General features: G+C 41.5%; 1 protein-coding gene across 1 annotated transcript; it reads left to right on the top strand.

The window, feature by feature from the left end:
• Window positions 1-1,379: 1,379 nt before the first annotated feature.
• LOC132780593 (phospholipase A2 inhibitor and Ly6/PLAUR domain-containing protein-like) lies at window positions 1,380-11,941 on the top strand. The gene is made up of 5 exons (XM_060784322.2): window positions 1,380-1,456; window positions 4,445-4,567; window positions 5,520-5,669; window positions 7,928-8,071; window positions 11,670-11,941. The coding sequence occupies exons 1-5, from the start codon at window positions 1,408-1,410 to the stop codon at window positions 11,939-11,941; spliced, it is 738 nt and encodes a 245-aa protein (XP_060640305.2). The 5' UTR covers window positions 1,380-1,407.
• Window positions 11,942-16,308: the final 4,367 nt, after the last annotated feature.

The following is a 16,308-nucleotide window of genomic DNA, read 5'->3' as shown; positions in this document are numbered from 1 at the left end:
AGCTTTATAGAATAATGTTACAAATGTTTGTTGGAGGGCTGTTAATTGCTTTGAATGAAAAATATTTTTCTATATATATTTGTTTTTCAGTAGTTTACTGAAGATACTATTACCTTGTATAATAATAATAATAATAATAATAACAACAACAACAACCTTGGTTTGCACTTAAACACAATCAGCGCTGACAAGATTATCATCTGCCAGCTGCAAAAGGCCACCTTACTGGGATCTGCACACATTATTTACCGATTTATCACACAGTCTAAGACACTTGGGAAGTGTCCAATGTGTGATCCAATACAACAGCCAGCAGAGTGTCTGCTGTGGACTCATCTTGTGGTGTTTCAAATAACAACAACAACAACAACAACAACAACAACTTTATTTTTATAACGACTCCTGGGGGGGGATCTTCTGGGGGGCCCAGTTTACCTGTCTGAATGGATTCCCCCTATGAACCATCAAGATTGTTAAGATCTTCTGGATTTGGACCAAACTTGGCACGAATTCTCAATATGCCCAAATGTGAACACTAGTGGAGTTGGGGGAAGATAGACCTTGCCATTTGGGAGTTGTAGTTGCTGGGATTTATAGTTCACCTACAATCAAAGAGCATTCTGAACCCTGCCAATGACTGAATTGGGCCAAACTTTCCACACAGAACCTCCATGACCAACAGAAAATACTGTGTTTTCTTGTGGTCTTTGGTGACCCCCTCTGAGACTCCCTTGCAACCCCTCCAGGGGTCCCGACCCCCAGGTTGAGAAACACTGTGCCATGCATTGGACCTACATTGCCCCCTCTTATGGTAGAGAGCTGATTTCAATAACAGTGTGACATTACTTAGTTTCCAAGATTCAATGGAACCTGATGCCTTCAGTGTATTGGGCACATATTTGTTCAAAGCTTACTGGAAACTTTCTGCTCTGGCATCACAAGGTATTAACCCAAAAAAATCTTTGCAAACCTTGCAAGTGATAAATGAGAAGCAACAAAACTTCCTTAATAAGATTTGCTTTACTGGAAGCATGTTTGCTATCTGGCACATCACTCCGCAAAACCACTTTATGATCCCAATCAATACTTGGATGGCTTTCTTTGTAATGCTCAGGCTCGGTTACCATCAGCTAAAATGGTAGGCTACACTCATTTTTCAATTAGATCTACTTTGGAAAATTGCTATATCATCATCACTTGGCTTTAATTCTTTGGACAAAAAGGGGAGGCAAGAAGGGCAGGTCCAAGGGTGTGGACTCTTGAATAATTCCTCCTTCTTTGGGGAAATGTTTGGTTGCTTTCTCTGTAAAGGAACTGCTGCCATATCAGTGATAGCAATGTGGCTGCAGACAAGATTCTTCCCAGACAAGATAATTTGCATTGTGGTGCCCGGTAATATCTGGTGCCATGGAGACCCTTTTCACAATCAGCCTGCTTGCTGTGTTCATAGCTACAGGTTAGTACCTTATCATGGGATCAGAGTAATTTCTGAGTCCTGGCTTGCACATTTTCAGTTGTCCTTGGGGAATGAATTGCATCCACAGACAAACTTACCTTTTTTTGCTTTGGAGGTGGTTGTTATAGGTTTCCAAGGAAAGCTTGCTCCTTTCTGGAGGCTTTTAAACAGGGGCCATCTGTCAGGGGTGCTTTGATTGTGCTTTTCCGGCATGGCAGGATATGAGACGGCCCAAGTCATCTCTTCCAATTCTATTATTCTATCATTCTAGGTGTAAAAGGGACTTCAGCAGCTATGACAAACACATTGAGATGGGAAGCAGATTGAAGTAGTTTGCCTATAGATAGAGAGGGAGGGTGAGGCTAATCTTGGGGATTATTTTGAATGGCTTGGAAGGCTTGGTTGTTTGCTTTCTTTTTTAGAACATTATCTGACAAATCCAAGACAACAGTGCTGCTGCATTCCATATTTACAACCCAGCCTAAATGTTATCTGGAATTATGTATGGTTCTATTTCTCTCTGATTCTTTGCCATCATGGCAGCTTTGAGTACCACCAAAACTATCGAGGTATCTCCCTTCTAATCACCACTAGGTAAAATCCTCGCAAGAATCCTTGCAAACTGCCTTCTACCCCTCACATAAGACACCCTCCCAGAATGGCTTCCGCCCCTTCAGAGGAACAGTGGACATGATCTTCACTGCACGACAGCTCCAAGAAAAATGCAGGGAACAAAATCACCCACTATACATGGCATTCATTGACCTTGCAAAGGCATTCGACACAGTGAATCGCAGCACTCTCTGGACCATCCTCCAGAAAATCAGGTACCCTGACAAATTTGTGAACATCCTGCGGCTCCTCCATGATGAGATGATGGCAACAGTCTTGGACAGCAGTGGCTCCCAAAGTGACCCAAAGTGACCCATTTAAGGTGGAATCAGGTGTCAAACAACGATGTGTTATTCCCCCAACTTTATTCTCCATCTTCATCACTATGATACTTCATCTTGTTGATGGAAAGTGGAAATCATCTATCGGACAGATGGCAAGCTATTTAACCTCAGCAGACTGAAAGTCAAAACCAAGGTTACAACAACATCTGTTATAGAACTCCAATATGCTGATGACAACATCATCTGTGCGCATTCAGAAGAAGACCTACAAGCCACTCTAAACACCGTCGAAGAAGCATATGAGAAGCTCGGCCTGTCATTGAACATTGAGAAAAACAAAGTCCTCTTCCAGCAGTCACCAGCCAATCCCTCTCCAAAGCCAGAGATACAGCTTAATGGTTGAACATTAGAAAATGTTAACCATTTCCGCTACCTTGGCAGTCACTTCTCTACCCAAGTCAACATCAACACTGAAATACAACAGCGCCTGAGCTCTGCGAGTGCAGCATTTTTCTGAATGAAGCAGAGAGTGTTTGAGGACCAGGACATCCATAGGGATACCAAGGTGCTTGTCTATAAAGCTATTGTCCTCCCAACCCTGCTATATGCCTGTGAAACGTGGACTGTCTACAGATGTCACAAGCAACTTCTGGAATGACTCCATCAGCACTGCCTCCAGAAAATCCCGCAAATCTCTTGGGAAGACAAGCAGACAAATGTCAGCATGCTGGAAGAAGCATGGTCCTCCGCCATCAACTCCGCTGGACCGGCCATGTTGTCTGGATGCCTGACCACCGTCTCCCAAAGCAGTTGCTCTACTCTGAACTCAAGAATGGAAAATGAAATGTTGGCAGGCAGGAAAAGAGATTTAAAGAGATTTAAAGCTCAAAGCCAACCTTAAAAACTCTGTCATAGACACTGAGAATTGGGAAGCTCTGGCCTGTGAGCGCTCCAGCTGGAGGCCAGTTGTGACCAGCAGTGCTGCAGAATTTGAAGAGGCACGAATGGAGGGTGAAAGAGAGAAACGTGCCAAGAGAAAGGCGCATCAAGCCAACCCCGCCTTCCACCTGGAAACCAATGCCCTCACTGAGGGAGAACATGTAGATCATGAATAGGGCTCCATAGTCACCTAAGGACCCACCCTGGAAGATTATCCTACTCAGACAATGAGGGATCACCTAAGTAAGTAAGTAAGTAAGTAAGTAGGTAAGAGTAGCACCAACTTCTTGAGACCTTTGAGATCCTTGGGGAGCCAGCATTGTTTATGTCAATTTGCTTCAATAGATAATTCTTACGGAGTTCTCATCCCAGCTAGAGAGGGAGGGAAAGTAAACCTGTGTGTTGATGCTTTCATTCAAGTAACAAACTGAACATTTGCAGTATGAATAAGTTTAGGATTTCTATTTTCATGCTGCAGCTCCTCCCTGGACATTGTATTTTTGGAATGGGCACCTGTGGGCCCATATTTTGATCTAGTTTCCATCAGCCCTTCCCAGCCTGGCTGGTAGTAAGGGATTCTGAAAGTTGCAGTCCAAAATATTAGGAAGGCCAAAGGTGCCCCATATTTACTACATACTATTCCTCCTACTCTTTCCTTATTTTCCACTCTCCCCCTCTCAATGGTAGTCTTTGGGTACTAAGCACGCTCCCATCTCTGTGGTTTGTTATTAGTCTAGTGCTTGTTTTGCACCAGGCTTAGTGATATTCCAGTTCCCTAAATCCAGGTAAGCATAAGTCAGTATAATGTGCACGTTTTTGCATTGTGAAAAATATGCATCTTAATTATTTCATTATTTTTTCTATCATTGTGATGTTTAGGTATTTTTCATGTACCATTTAGGAGTGTGGGAAACAATTTTGCTATGCATGTTAAAATTCCCTTTCTAGGCTATTCAGGTCCAGGAAAGAGATTTTTCAAACCAAGAAGAAAACTGGAAATGAGATAACAGCAACTTCCATGGACATAAGACACCCAACCTGTGGAGCAAAAAAGTGTCATTTTTTTCCTTTCAAGAATTAAAAGCCAAGCATAATCTTGAGAAAAATAACAGGAAGAATCTATCTGCCTTACATTTCTGCTTTCTGTTTACAGGATTTTCTCTGCAATGTGAGATATGTGGCATCAGAAGCACATGTAATGGAGCTATGAGGACTTGTCACTTTAAGCATGACAAATGTAGCATCACTCTTTTGGAAAGCAGTGGCAACAAGTATGGTAAATGGCTGGCAATTTTATTCACTTTAAAGGTAAAGGTAAAGGTTTCCCCAGACATTAAGTCTAGTGGTGTCCAACTCTGGGGGATAGTGCTCATCTCCATTTCTAAGCTGAAGAGCAGGCGTTGTCCGTAGACACCTCCAAGGTCATGTGACCAGCATGACTGCATGGAGTACCGTTACCTTTCCGCAGAAGCGGTAGCTATTGATCTACTCACATTTGCATGTTTTCGAACTGCTAGGTTGGCAGAAGATGGGCCTAACAGTGGGAGCTCACCCTGCTCCCCGGATACGAACCACCAACCTTTTGGTCAGCAAGTTCAGCAGCTCAGCAGTTTAACCTGCTGCACTACCAGGGAGCCATTTTATTCACTTTGTATTTTGTAAATCGGTTTCCCAAAACATATACATTTCTTCTGGCACTGGACTTTCTGAGCCTTGTTTCAATATAAAATAAATAAATTTTGATTAATAACACTTTATTTGTAACCTGCCCTATTTTCCTGAGGGGACTCAGAATAGTTTGTCAGGGTTTTATCTATAAGTATGAGAAAAGAAATATAGTTTCCAATTGACTCAGTTAAGGAAAACCATAGCGTCACCATCAAATGAAGTGTTCCAATATGTTGTTTACACTTCCAATGTACATTTGAAACAGTTTTATTAATTATAGTCAATTTTCTAGAGTTATATATCATTGGTACATCCTCTGCTAAAAAAATTTCTTAAGATTATAACGTATAGCAGATTTCAACACCTTTTGACGACATCTTTCTCAGTTGTTCCATCTGTAGGTCAAATTAAAAAAAAATTGAGTCAATTTCTTGATACAAGTTTTATACCAAATTTTTCATACCAGATTTTACCAAGTGTATACGTTTTATTAAATGCATGTCCATCATCGGTATATAATTGTAACTCAAAACATCTTTTCTGTTTTTCTAACCCTATAGCTAACAATGTCCAGAGAATGATCAAGAATTGCATCAACTCCAGTTTTTGTGATGTTGACCTCGGGATTATAAACATGGGCCAAGCAGGACTGATACAGTCCAACAGTACCTGCTGCATAGAAGATGACTGCAAGAGGATCTCTCCCACATGTAGGTTACTGCTGTATGTATTCCTCTTTCCTTTGAACATCCTGTTTTGGAATTTAGGCAAATCTCACACGATTCTTCTAGTAGTTCAGTATGAGAATATGAATTGCTGATGAACTTTGCTGATCCAAATCCTGGATCTGAATTCGGACTGTGGTGTGAAAAGCTTTGGACTTCTGTTTTGTAATTTGGAGATTCATATGATTCATTAGTATCAATCTCCAAATTACTAATCAGAAAAGGATCCCTCCAAAACATTATGAATTGAAACAAAAGCCTCTGATACTTTTAGAGAGATTCACAAAGATTTGTTGTTTGAAACCTTTCCCCCCCTTATTTAACATATTCTGTTTGTAATTCTCTGGGGTGGGGTGGGGCTGGGGCTGATGTGTCTGACAAGGGCAGTTGCAGGCTATTTTTTTTCCTTGTCATCCAATCAGAAGAAGAAGGGCAGTTCTCCCCTCATTGTCTCTTTGTGGTATTTGCAGGAGAGAGAGAAGGACTTGTGTTGGAGCTCCATTCTCTTTCTGTGTGTGTTTTCAAACTTAAACTTAAATCAGAACTGGCCTCCCCCGAATCTTGATGAATTGAAGTGGGGGCTATCTGAATCTCCAAAACAAATTACTAAGCAGGTTTCAGCCATTTTGCACACCTCTAATTCTAACCTTCCCCTGTGTTTTTTTCTTAATTTGGGGTACAACCACAATAAGCCTCTTACCCTGGGTTAAATTACAGTATTTATTTATTTATTTATTTGTAATATTTATATGCTGCCCTTCTCCCCCCCGAAGGGGACTCAAAGCGGCTTACAAGACACACACACACACATACACAAAATATATATTAAATTATTAGCATAGTACAACATCAGTATTATATATTACTATATTGTACTATATCATTATATTGTAATATTATTAGTAATATTAAATGTAATATAAATATATAATTATAATTATGATATTGTTTTATTAGTAGTAGTATTAGTATTATATTGTATTACATTACAATATTATAAATATTATATTATATTATATTATTAGTAAAGCACAGGAGACAAGATGGAACTGTCTTCTGCCCCCCTCTCTCTTCACTCTGGCCAGAGCTGCAGTGGGTGCCGGGGGCTCCCAACTGATGATATAGGCAGGAGACAAGATGGAACTGTCTTCTGCCCCCCCCCCCCCTTCACTCTGGCCAGAGCAGCAGTGAGTGCCGGAGGGGGGGGGCAACTGATGATATAGGCAGGCGACAAGATGGAACTGTCTTCTGCCCCTCTCTCTCTTCACTCTGGCCAGAGCAGCAGTTGGTGTTGGGGGGCGGGGGCTTCCAACTGATGATATAGGCAGGAGACAAGATGGAACTGTCTTCTGCCCCCCTCTCTCTTCACTCTGGCCAGAGCAGCAGTTGGTGCCGGGTGGGGGGGACGGGGGACTCCCAACTGATTACATAGGCAGGAGACAAGATGGAATGGAACTGTCTTCTGCCCCTTTCTCTCTTCACTCTGGCCAGAGCAGCAGTGAGTGCCGGGGGGGGGGGGGGGCAACTGATGATATAGGCAGGAGACAAGATGGAACTGTCTTCTTCCCCTCTCTCTCTTCACTCTGGCCAGAGCAGCAGTTTGTGCCAGGTTGGGGGGAGTGGGGCTCCCAACTGATGATGTAGGCAGGAGACAAGATGGAACTGTCTTCTGCCCCCCCCCCCCCCCACGCTCTTTCTGAATGCATTCTTTGTACTCTCACAGGCAAATGCAACTCTACACTGCATTATTTGGCAGTGTAGAAGTACCCTAAGTCAAAAGATTCCAAACATTATTTTCTGTATAAAGGCATACTGTTCATGTGGGTGCTGGATCACTCGACTGCCCACCATTGTGCAATGAATGCTCCCATGTTGTAAGATTGTTGCAGCTTCTATGTGAATATGGATATTGTGAAATTTATTTTATTTATTGTGTCAGGGGCATTGTGAAATGACTTAGTTCAAAAACAGAAGTCCCAAGCAGGATGTCAGTCTATGTCTTCATAAGATGAGATTGGAACAAGCAATAACAAAGTGGGGGCTTCCTAATGGAAGTGAAGCAAACTCTAAACTTCAAGAAGTATCAGAAATGGTGGATGGCTCCAAGCCTGGTTCAGGAGGTTTTCTGGACAAAATGTATCTGTGCTTACTTGCTAAGAGGTTGGCAGAAATGGATGATGCTGATCCATGTTTGTTGATAAAAGCCTTTCCGACCTTTCAGACTCTTCACTTTTTCCTCACAGTGTCAGGGAGAAACACCACATCCAATGGAAAGGTATGCCCAGCTTGCTTTGCTATGGAGAAACACTGCAAAGAAGACAATGTCTATTGTGCTGGAGATGAGTTCTATTGCATTGAAGGAACTGGAACTGGGATTGCACAAACTGGTAACTAAATTCTTCTGTACTCATGATGTCCCTGTCCAAGTTTACAACTTCATCAATACACTTGCATGATTATCCAGATTGCACCTATGATCTGCCTCTGATCGTAATCCGCTCTTGTTGTTATTTCCACACCAAGTACAAACTAGTGTTTCTAACATGAAAAAATTGCATTTGTGAGTGAAAAGAAGAAAATGGAAGCAGAAAACATAAAATGGCCCACATGAAACTAAGAGAGTTGTGGTGGGGAGGGGTAAAAAAGTGGTGTGGTGATAAAAGTGGAGCTATGTGGCCTTATAGCAATGTTTTTCAAACTTCCTAATGCTGCAACCCCTTAATACAGTTCCTCATGTTGTGGTGACCCCCAACCATAACATTATTTTTGTTGCTATTTCATAGCTGAAACTTTGCTACTCTTATGAATCGTAATATAAATATCTGATATTGAGGATGTATTTTCATTCACTGGACCAAATTTGGCATAAATACCCGATAAGCCCAAATTTGTATACTGGTGTGGTTGGGATGGGGGGCTTTCATTTTGTCATTTGGTAGTTGTAGTTGCTGGAATTTATAGTTCTGCTACAATCAAAGAGCATTCTGAACTCCATCAATGATGGAATTGAACCAAACTTGGCACACAGAACTCCCATAACCAACAGAAAATACTAGAAGGGTTTGGTGGGCATTGACCTTGAGTTTTGGAGTTGTGGTTCACCTACATCCAGAGAGCACAGTGGACTCAAACAATGATAGATCTGGACCAAACTTGGCACAAATACTCAATATTCCCAAATGTGAACACTGGTGGAGTTTGGGGAAAATAGATTTTGACATTTGGGAGTCGTAATTGCAGGGATTTATAGTTCACCTACAATCAAAGAGCATTCTGAACTTCACCAATGATAGAATTGGGCCAAACTTTCCACAGAGAACCCCATACATTGAAGAGACTCACTGATGGGAGCCTTCCTCCAACCTCACATGCTCTACCTTGCCCACACGTGCAAATCATGCTGCCATGCGCCAAGCACACCTGCTCTCCCCTCCCCACTTGGAGTCTCCGAAACAGCCCTCCCCTTGGCTGAGAGGCTGGCCAATCACAGGGGAGGAGGTCTTTTGGTGGGAGGATTCGCAGCCTGTTTCCAAAAAGGAAGAGAAAGTCAGGTGGAGAGATCTCCACCTTTTCTGCCAAAGGGCTTCCCAAGACCATCAGAAATATGTTTTGTGGTCTTTGGTGACCCCTCTGAAATTCCCTCATGTGTCCCCCCTCAGGGTCCCGACCTCAGATTGCTGCCTTATAGGTTCTTCAGGGATCCTAAATTAGGACCTTTTGTCTTCCATAGCAACATCTCCTGCCTAATCTCCTCCTTGTTCATCTTTGATATTAGCCATCTCTATCTTCAACCCTACATTCAATGTCAGGATGCAATTGAACCCATTTAGGGAATCGGGTTCATGATTAGGATTAAATCACTAACTCTCTGAGAGAAATGAAGATAGGTGGGTTAGTATTTATTTATTTATTTATTTCAAACATTTTTACCCCACCCTTCTCAACACCTGGGAGGACTGAGGGTGGCTTACAATTGGCAATAATTCAATGCCGCATCATAAAATACAGAATAACAAATATAACAATTAAACATGAACATTAATAAATAAAGATTAAAACAGTATACTTACACTCTGATTAGCTATTGCCCGTCTGATGGCTGTTTAGCTAGCCATCTACTAATGATTACTCCGCTTAACTTATCTAAATCCTCTTCCATGCCATACTCAAACATTATCAATTATCCTTTAACCTGATTGCCCGAAGGCCTGGTCCCACAGCCATGTTTTAACCTTTTTTCTAAAGGTGAGGAGGGATGACAATGACCTAATTTCCCCGGGGAGCAAATTCCACAGTGGAGGGCCACCACTGAGAAGGCCCTGTCCCTCATCCCCGCCAAGCGTGTGGACATGTGAAAAAAATAAAAAAATGGAAAGGGATACATGAAATAATAATAAAGATACTGGACTTGGAAATAGAAATGAAAGCCAAATACTATCTCCTTGGAATACTAGACTTTGAACTTGAGGAAAATAAAGATAAGTTATTTTTCCACATGACGACAGCAGCGAGAATTATACTGGCAAGGAAATGGAATAATAAAGAACTACCAACAACAGAGGAATGGATAATTAAGATTTTAGACATAATTAACATGGATTCTCTAACATGGTACTTAGAAGAAGAAAAAAGACAGAAGGCAAGGCCAGGATAGATTGGTCTCCAATCAAAAAATACTTCAAGATCAACTAGATTCAGACATACGAGAACTAAGGATCAGGAAATAATAACGCTAACAAAAAGTGGGTGCTAGAAACAATATCATACGAAAGCTGACTGGCACAACCTGGGGATCACAACCAGACACAGTGAAGACATCTGCCCTTGCGCTGTGCTACTTTGCTGTTGAGTATGCATGCCCAGTGTGGAACACATCTCACCACACTAAAACAGTGGATGTGGCTCTTAATGAGACATGCCACATTATCACAGGGTGTCTGCGCCATACACCACTGGAGAAATTACACTGCTTAGCCGGTATTGCACCACCTGACATCCGCCAGGAAGTAGCAGCCAATAGTGAAAGTCCAAGGCAGAGACATCTCCAGCTCATCCCCTGTTTGGGTATCAGCCAGCACGTCAATGACTTAAATCAAGAAATAGTTTTCTTAGATCTACAGAGACACTCGCTGGAACACCTCAGCAAGCGAGAGTCCAAAAATGGCAGGCTCAAACCCAGCACCTCAATCCGTGGATGATACCAGATGAGAGACTCCCCCCTGGGCACACAGAAGACTGGGTGACTTGGAAGGCGCTGAACAGACTGCGCTCTGGCACCACAAGATGCAGAGCCAATCTTAAGAAATGGGGCTACAAAGTAGAATCCACGACATGCGAGCGCAGAGAAGAGCAAACCACAGACCACCTACTGCAATGTAGCTTGAGCCCTGCCACATGCACAATGGAGGACCTTCTTGTGGCAACACCAGAGGCACTCCAAGTGGCCAGATACTGGTCAAAGGACATTTAATCAACTACCAAGTTTGCAAAATCTGTGTTTTTTTTATCTGTTTGTTTGTTTTGTTCTGTTAGAAATGTAATACAATGATATGGTTGCTGATGACACGATAAATAAATCAAGTAAGATCAATAACTCTTCCCAGACCCATTCCCTAACCCTCACATTCCCCCCACTCTCCACTTTTCCTCGCACTCCCTCCCCACCCTCCCCAAACTCTTCCCCTTCCCCAACCCCCTCCCCAATCCCTAATACCTGGTTTTATTTATAATTAAACCCAAGTTTAAGTTTCTTGTGACTTGAATGTACCCCCTATCTTGAAAAACCCTGAATAAAAATTACAAAAAAGAGAGAGAGAGAGACAAAGGCGGGGCGGAGAGCAGGGCCTCCCCACACGATCTTAAGCTCCAAGGTGGGACGTAGAAGGAGATATGTTCGGACAGGTACGCTGGACCGGAGCCGTATAGTAGACAAGAGGTTGTAACTCTTTTGATCTTGATTAAGATTTTGTCATCATTTTTGTGCAGGAGAAGGAACCTCAGCCCCAAATTTCATACTTAAAGGCTGTGCCACTGAAGGTGCGTGTGAAGATCTTCGGGGAGCATCCCTCCTTCTGCCCTGGAGCGTAAAAGAATCACTGTACCACTGTGTGACTGCCCTTGAGGCAAGTGGCATCCTTGAACCACAGTATGAGGCAGCTGAGAAAACATCAAAGAATGCAGAAAATGCTGGAGTAGCTACCATCATTACAGAACTTTTTGTAATTGTCATCCCAATCCTGGCTATGCATCTTCTATAATTTCATCCTTGATGTTGCAGTATTCTCAAAGCCTGCTTCAGGTATTCTGGGCTAAAGAAGAATGAGCATGCTAGTCACAACCTCCCATAGTAATTTCTCTTGCTTTCCTTGCATGCAGAGAATCTGCTCCATACACAGAAGCATTTAACACGATGCAGAAACATGATTTTGTCCTTGTATTCAAGACAGAGGATATCATAGTTTTTTAGACTGGCAGGTGCCTTTTTCCAAAGGTGTAATAGCAGTCACGTTTAAAGCTAAAAGTATTTGGCATCAAACTGCATAGACTGTAGATCCAAAATGGAATTACAAATGATATTATAAGTTTCCTTGTTGGCTTTGCTGTGCCATACCAACATGACTACTTCTTTCCCTTCACCCGATGAATACAGCTGCAATCCTCAAAAAAATATCCCATGTAAAATGTTTTAGCCTTTAACTTACTATGGAGTTATTTGTACTTTCACTTAGAACAGTGTTTCGCAACCATCCTAATGTCACGACCCCTTAATACAGTTCCTCATGTTGGGGTGACCCCCAACCATAAAATTATTTTCATTGCTACTTCATAACTGAAATTTTGCTACTGTTATGAATCATAATGTCAATATCTGATATGCAGGATGTATTTTCATTCACTGGACACCAAATTTGGCACAAATACCCGATACATCCAAATTTGAATACTGGTGGGGTTTGGGGGTGTGTGATTTTGTTATTTGAGAGTTGTAGTTGCTGGGATTTATAGTTCAGCTAGTCAAAGAGCATTCTGAACTCCAACAACAATGGAATTGAACCAAACTTGGCACACAGAACTACCAACAGAAAATATGGCAAGGTTTTGGTGGGCACTGACCTTGAGTTTTGGAGTTTTAGTTCACTTACATCGAAAAAACACTGTGGACACAAACAATGATGGATCTGGACCAGCCTTGGCATGAATAAACAATATGCCCAAATGTGAACACTGGTGGGGTTTGGGGCAAACAGACCTTGACATTTGGAAGTTGTAGTTGCAGAGATTTATAGTTCACCTACAATCAAAGAGCCCCTTGAACCCCACCAATGATAGAATTTGGCCAAACTTCCCACACAGAACTCCCATGACTAACAGAAAATACTGGGGGATTTGTGAGGAATTGACAGTGATTTAGGGAAGATGTAGTTCACCCACCTCTGCAGAGCACTTATTTATTTATTTATTTATTTACTATATTTATATACCGCCCCTCCCAGCCTGCAGGTGACACAGGGAGGTTTACAGTCAACATTAGAGACTTAAAATACAATTAAAAGTTAACTTAAATATAAAACCAGGTAAAACAATATCAGTAAAAACTTGTATCACTTTGAATCTCCTAGTTAAAAGCATTATCCAATAGCATCGTCCAGTCGTTCCATTTCTTTTTCTCTATGTCTGTCATATTTCATCTGTAAATGCCTGCTCAAAAAGCCAAGTTTTGGCTTTCTTTCAGAATGTTAAGAGGGAAGGAACCAATCTAATATCCCTAGGGAGGGCGTTCATAGTCAAGGGGTTGCCACTGAGAAGGCCCTGTTTCTCATCCCCGCCATACATATTGTGACGAAGGCGGGATTGAGAGCAGGGCCTTCCCAGACGATCTTAAAGTCCTGGAGGGTTCATAAGGGAAGATGCTTTCAGACAGGTAAGTTGGGCCAGAACCATTTATTTATTTATTGGACTAGTCATATGACCATTTCAAAATACAACACGAATAAAATACAAATCAAAAAGGAGAGGACAGCAGCTGACCTTCTATTTACAGTCAGAGTCTTATTGTCTTGGTTCTTCTTTCAGGAAATGTGCTCTTTCTTGATAGCTTTCAGAATAAAAAGGCTTACTCTGATTATGGTGGATCTTTTTTGTCCTTGTAAGCGGAATGCCAGAAGATCATTTCTGTTGGGGGATCTGCACTTGAATAATATTGGATGTAAATATCTGTATCGCAGTTCAGCATATGTTGGGCAGTCAATTAAGAAATGTTCAATATCTTCCACTGTTTGTTCTCCCCATACACAGAATCTCTCACTTCTTGGGATGTTACAGTACTTATATTATGCTTTGTCTTAGGCACTTTGTGTTGTATGTAAGCTGCCCCGAGTCCCTTCAGGGAGATGGAGGCAGGGTACAAGAATAAAGTTATTATAATATTATTATGTGTTTTCTGATGGTCTTTGGCAACCCTTCTGACACTCCCCTCATGACCCCCATAAGGATCCCGACCCCCAGGTTGAGAAACATGCTACTTTTTAGAAGTTCTGTGAAAAATTATAATAGGAAATAAACTATCCAATATTTTTTCTCTGTATAATGCAAATTATAGTGAGGAAGAGATAGGATGAGATTCATTTTAAGGTTTTGATGGAGAAATGCAACAGACCTTTATTATAGTGGTTACATTTCAGATGCTGATATGACATTATTAGGCACTGTATGGCACCTCTCTGATATAGGCTTTAAAATGATCCCTTCATTGATGAAATCTATTATGGAGACAGCTTGCCACCTTCTGACAAGGAAGTGTAATACACAAATGATGTAATCATACAGAGAAATACACAAAGTATACAGATATTGTTAAGTGGAGAACAGATATAGAGAAACAGTTGCTCATTTCTTGGTCTCAGCAAAATGAAACCTGAAATTAGCATAACAATATTGACATCAGCTTTTGTCTCCATCTCCATTATTAACATTGTAATAGAATGCACACTAAAGCCATTGTCACACATTACTGACTCAAAAAGATAACATGTATATAAATGGGGATTTATGCAATCTGATGCAACTCTTCCCAATTAAAACATTCCAGAGAATGCAAAAGCTTACTCCTTGAATTTTTCTGACATTTTGGTTGGTCTTCGTAAAGAAACTAGTTGTAACTGTGTTACTCATGCACATACAAAACTCTATATGAAAATATGACTTCTTAAATAGCCATCCCATTTCAAAACCAGAGTAATTTCTCTTTGGATGATGAAAGTAATGAAATGGTTACCTTTTTGGCTCAGTCCAGAATGTAAAGACGAACTGTTCTCCAGCTACATCCCTTTTCCTTACTCCCTTGACCTTCTTTATGATCAAAATGCCACCTTAAAAGCCGAGTGCCAGAAGAAGGAGACAAAGAAACAGATCAAAAACTTAGGTTTTGAAAAAAGTGCTCGCTCTCAGAGAAAAGAAGCAAAAGCAGTAGGCATCTTTCAAGTAGCATCTCTCCCCAAGACCTTCTTTCTATTCTTGATCTTGCAACCAGCCTCCAATTCAGCTTCCATGAGTAAAATCTACAGCTTGCACAGTAAGGGCTTTTCCGGCGCTCTTTTCCAATGACTGTTTCTCTGTCTCAATATAGTAAAGGATTTCAGGCAAGAGAAAGAGGGGAAAGGAGGAGGGTCTATCTGTGAGAAAGAGGGGAGGGGAAAGAATGGAAACAATCATTGGACAAGTATTTCAGCAGAGTATGGGAATCCATTCCCCCTCCTCCTTTCCCTCTCCACCTCCTCTCCCACCCTATGGTGTCTCACATTTCTGCAGCATATATGGAGAAGAATAGACTCTCTTTTCAAATCAGCAACAAATAAATAGTTAAAGCACAGATTCCCAAATGAACAGTAAGATCCATGAATACCAGCATAGTTCAGGTTTACTGTTAGGATTGGTACAAAATCATAATGTTGATGAATCTTTGAGTTTCACAGAAGGCTTCTTAAGGATGGACAGTGCAATATTTCAGGGACTGAGGGGGAAGAAGAAAAGTCTAAAAGCCTGGTTGCATGGAATAGCCATTCTACCTCATTGCAAAAGGTTAAAATAAGTGGCATATGCCAGTTTGGCTCAGGTCACCCACCTTCCAAGAAGCAACACTGGCAGGGCTCTGTGGGTGAAGTAGGGTGGAACTGGTGCATGCCGCCACCAAGGCAACACAGGAGGCTTCTCATGTTGCCAACACAGGAGGCTTCTCATGATGCTTCTCTCCATGGGATCGCCCTTTACTGGAGCCGGGTGATGCGAGGCATGGGACAACGGGTTCCCCACACTCATCAAAGATGCATAATGACTCTGGCAGCCATGTGACAAGATCGATTGTTTCTGTAAATGGGCCGACATTACATGATGGAGGTTGCAGTGATGGAGGTTGGTGGGGCACATAACTGCTCTGACAAGTCCCCATGTTATTTATTTATTTATTTATTTATTTACAATATTTCTATCCCACCTTTCTCGAACCTGAAGGTGACTCAAGACAGCTTACAACTCGGCAGCCATTCAATACTATAACAATATACAATTAAAACATTTAAAACAAATTTGTAACATCCATACAATAAAACCATTAAAAACATATAAAACC

The sequence above is a fragment of the Anolis sagrei genome, chromosome Y (genome assembly GCF_037176765.1).
Source record: "Anolis sagrei isolate rAnoSag1 chromosome Y, rAnoSag1.mat, whole genome shotgun sequence".
NCBI classification, from domain to species: Eukaryota; Metazoa; Chordata; class Lepidosauria; order Squamata; family Dactyloidae; genus Anolis; species Anolis sagrei.
The sequence above is the reverse complement of the archived record's forward strand: the minus strand, read 5'-3'. Positions and strand labels throughout refer to the sequence as shown.